The 4005-nt window shown below is 35.8% G+C and overlaps 1 protein-coding gene across 1 annotated transcript in view; it reads right to left on the reverse strand.

Moving 5' to 3' along the window:
* Positions 1–4005, reverse strand: part of UPF2 (UPF2 regulator of nonsense mediated mRNA decay) — a 48719-nt gene that overhangs the window by 12106 nt on the left and 32608 nt on the right. The window contains exon 18 of the mRNA XM_031061322.1: positions 3645–3812. Within this exon, the coding sequence (XP_030917182.1) occupies positions 3645–3812 (168 nt within the window). The remainder of the gene's footprint in view (positions 1–3644; positions 3813–4005) is intronic.

A 4005-nucleotide genomic window follows, 5' to 3' on the forward strand; every position in this document is an offset into this window, starting at 1 on the left:
TCCAATTTGTTACTTCTGCATATCTATTTTTTTACAATTGTTCCAGAAAAGAGAAATAATTCTCAATCTTATCCACAACTGAAACAACAGTTCTAAGGAAATCCTTAATGCTAAAGTTTGCAAACATTTAGAAAAATCTCTCTTCCTCCAACTCCACATCCATTAGAAATAAGTATTTCTATGCCATAAGAAGGGTAATGCGTTGAAGGATAATCACTCTCAATATTCCATGAACTACTCTGAATCCTGCTCCTTGTTACTCATCATGGGAGATCTATTTCCAAAGAACAGAAGTAAATTCCTAAGTGATCTTTTTTGTTACACTGTCAAAAGCTGCAGATATAAATTATCAAAACCTCTGCTGAGAAGATTTAGAGTAAAAGCAAAATCCTCACCACCTGCAGCAGTAGGTATTTAATGCAATAATCACTAAACAGTCTCGAGGTATCTCAGAGAGTAAACCCCACTAGCAGCAGTGATGAGTGTGAGAAGACTCAGATGAAGCACTGGAAAATAAACTGCCTTTGAAACAGTAAACACAGACTATTGCAAAGATCCAAGAAAAACTTGGGTACAATAAATCCCTAAACACTACCAACCACAAGATGTATTTAGAAGAGATTTTTTGGGGGGTTGGGATGAGGGTAATAGCATACTGAATACAAATATGAGCTTTTACTAAGGTGTGCAGGGAAGAATAGAAATGAAAGCTGAAATTCCAAGAGCAAAGTAAGCTCTGGTTACTTATTGCTGAGCAGGCTGTGCAGGTTCCCAGATATCATCAAATGAACTTTATGTAAACTACACAAATAACTAATCCATTAGCAGCATTTCATGATAAAAATCATTCCTCAGCTTCACCATTACGCTCCTCATCCATTTTAATATGGCCTTTATATTTTCTCTGTTCTATGGATTTATCAGCTAAATGGGATTGGTGTTTTCAGACAGGATGCTTAAAGTAGAAAAAGAAAACTGAACTATAGAAGGGTGTAAATGAGAGAAACAGATACAGAAAAACAACAGCCTGGCAATTAACAAAACACCACTGAGTCACTATCTCAAGGCAATCAGCTGCCACCTGAAATCAAGTCACTGATGACAATTACTACAGGATATGATGATTACTGAACAACTGAAACATTTCCCATTTGCAAATAGTGAAAAGGTGTATCAAAAACCTCTTCTAAAATCTGTGAGACGTGGGCAGGGGAGAAGATTTCACTTTAAGGAGGTCACACTGAAGGAAGCTCAAAAATGATTATTCAGAAGAATAGACCACAAATTTTATAAAAATGCCATGAGATAGACACAAGAAGATATACCTGAGATAAGAAATTTCACATTCAGGGAGAGATTTGACCATTCCATGGATATTATCATTCTTTTATGAAGCCTTGCTAAAAATCTTTCAAAGGGAAGGAAATGTTTTGTCTTAGGCAGTAACCAAATTTCTTTACTTTCTTTTTACCATCTATATCTCATTTTGGTTCATACCTACCTGGCATAAAACTTCTTGGTTCAGAAACACCAAATGGTATTAGATACAGCTCAGCTCTGATCCCTTATGATGCCAACTTTATTTCCCCTTCCTCTCTCATGGCTTATGGATAAATCACAATGCCATCATCTTAATTTCAAACAACCATGTTAGGTTCTACTGCTACTAATTTTCTAAGTTTTGAGGAGAAAATACGGTGTCTTGTCACTATCAGCCTGCAATGACCATTTATTTGGATACATGCAGCTGGTAAACACCAATCAGTTGCTCTTGTATTACTTAAAAAAAACCTACTTGTCAATGCTGCACTAAAATCTGGGTGGACACTGGCATGTCAACTGAGTATTTGGCAATTGGACCTCCACTACCAAACATTACCCTCGGGAAGGAAGCACAGCACATTCCATTTTTCAACAGTTCTTGTTTCAGGAGCACCACTGACAAAGAACACAGAGACTGGAATCATTACTAGCAGAGCAAACAAGTAGGCTGATGTCATTTATCACTCTGGTGACTGTGCAGATGAAGTTACAGCTTCCCAGGCTGCTGCAAACTTCTTTTGACTGTTTTAAAAATCTGAAAGTTTACAGCTCTAACTTAACAGTGAATCACCTCAAAACTCATCGCACATTCTGCTCATGCAGATTTAAAATAAAGCACTGTAAGAAGGAATAATTATTTTCTTTTCAACTCCACCTCTTCTTTCCTGCTTATTTTTCTATTAAAACTCTGTACTAAAACACATTTTTTTCCTGAATACAGAACTATGGACAAAGAAGTCTTTCATTAATTCAAGAGCTGAAGTAGTCTATAAAGCAACTGTTTTCTACATTTCTAGAAACACTGAGAAGAGTTTTGGCAGGAAGAGCCTACTCCAAAAACCAAATATTGGGGGAGGAGCAGGGAAAACTCCTGAACAAGTTCTGCTTTCTTTTCTAAGTCACATTTCTGCAATACTTTCCCCTTTACATGGAATATGAAGATTCAAAAATCCCTTGTAACTACAGATACTCCTAGTAAATTATCCTGAAAAAGCTAAACAACATTTTTTTAAAAAATTGAGTTCTCTTAAACCTCTTCTCAGACCAATGACCACAGTTAAAAATCTCCCACTCAGAGCTTTTGTAGAACTTTGTATACCACACTGAAGTTCCAGGAAAACAGAATAACCACTTCCTACATGGATTTTTGAAATGTGTTTCATATAAACCTACTCCAGGTTTATACACCCCAAAAGCTACACTACTGTCACAATTTAGGAAACAAATGTAAAAACCAAGTAATGACATGGATCTAAACACTTGAAAGGCACAGACAGATGGCATGAAACAATTCCTTAGGTATGCTTTCCATATAAATTCAGAATAATTTATTTTCATCAAATTATACAACAAAAATGAAAAGATTTCTTTAAAAGCCCTAAACCATGACATGAAATACATAAGGAATGTGTTAGGTAGAGATTTGTGTACTGTGCATTTGCTGAGCTAGGAAAATTCAAACATACACTGGAGAAAAGAGCCAAGACTAACATACAGATTAGCTGCATGAAGCAAGAAGTTAGTTTGTTTTAACAACCTGATTCCCATTTAAGTTTCTCCAAGAGATTCACTCCATGCATTCTGGAATAGTCTCCTAACAGTGTCTTCAAGGATAATGACTTTGTTTCTTTTTGCAAGTTGAATAAATTCAGCCAAGTGGCAGTTACTTAGGAAATTGAACTTAGCAATGACAATGTATCTTGATTTGAAGCTGAAAGCGTTTTCAGGAAAAGCTCTAGAATCTTAAAGATTCTGGAATATTCTTTTCTTTTTCTAGTCCTTTCAATATTCAGTGGCAGTCCACCAACCACATCTCTTCATCTTCCACAACTATATCTAAAATACATGCAAGACATACCACTGACCTACTGTGGTAGAATCACCAAATGTAAATAGCAATGGTATAATCTGACCACAGAATTTTCCTACATCATTTCTATTAACAACCAAGAACTCCAAGAAATTATATATGGTATTTTCCATGTGTCAAAATGAAACTGTCTGTATCTGATTTTGAGAAATGAAAGAAGAAATAAAAAAGTCTGTGTTACTTTTTTTGAAGTGAAAGGTTTTTATTTTTTTAAACAGTATCTATACCTTACCTGCTGTTTGTTGCCTTTTCTTGTTAACATGACAAATGGCATTGTGTCCCCAGACTCTGATTCTCCCTCCCCACCTCCAAGTGGGGGGCCCTTCTTCAGCTGACTTTTGAGATGCAGAGGAATAGCAACATCCAACTGATGCACTTTAACAGATTCACCACTCCTTTGCTATGAAAAAAAAAGTGAATTCTATAAATGATCAGATGCTGATACAGTCAGTCAGGCTGGCAACATTCACATTTTCACAACTGAGAAAAGGTTTAACCTTCCAGGAAAATGAAGTAATATATAACTACATTTATTAAGCTTACTTTATTTTCCTTTTGTTTTCCTTGCTTGTGAAGAAGAAAATTACAGGACA

The sequence above is a fragment of the Geospiza fortis genome, unplaced genomic scaffold (genome assembly GCF_000277835.1).
Source record: "Geospiza fortis unplaced genomic scaffold, GeoFor_1.0 scaffold428, whole genome shotgun sequence".
In the NCBI taxonomy this organism is placed as follows: Eukaryota; Metazoa; Chordata; class Aves; order Passeriformes; family Thraupidae; genus Geospiza; species Geospiza fortis.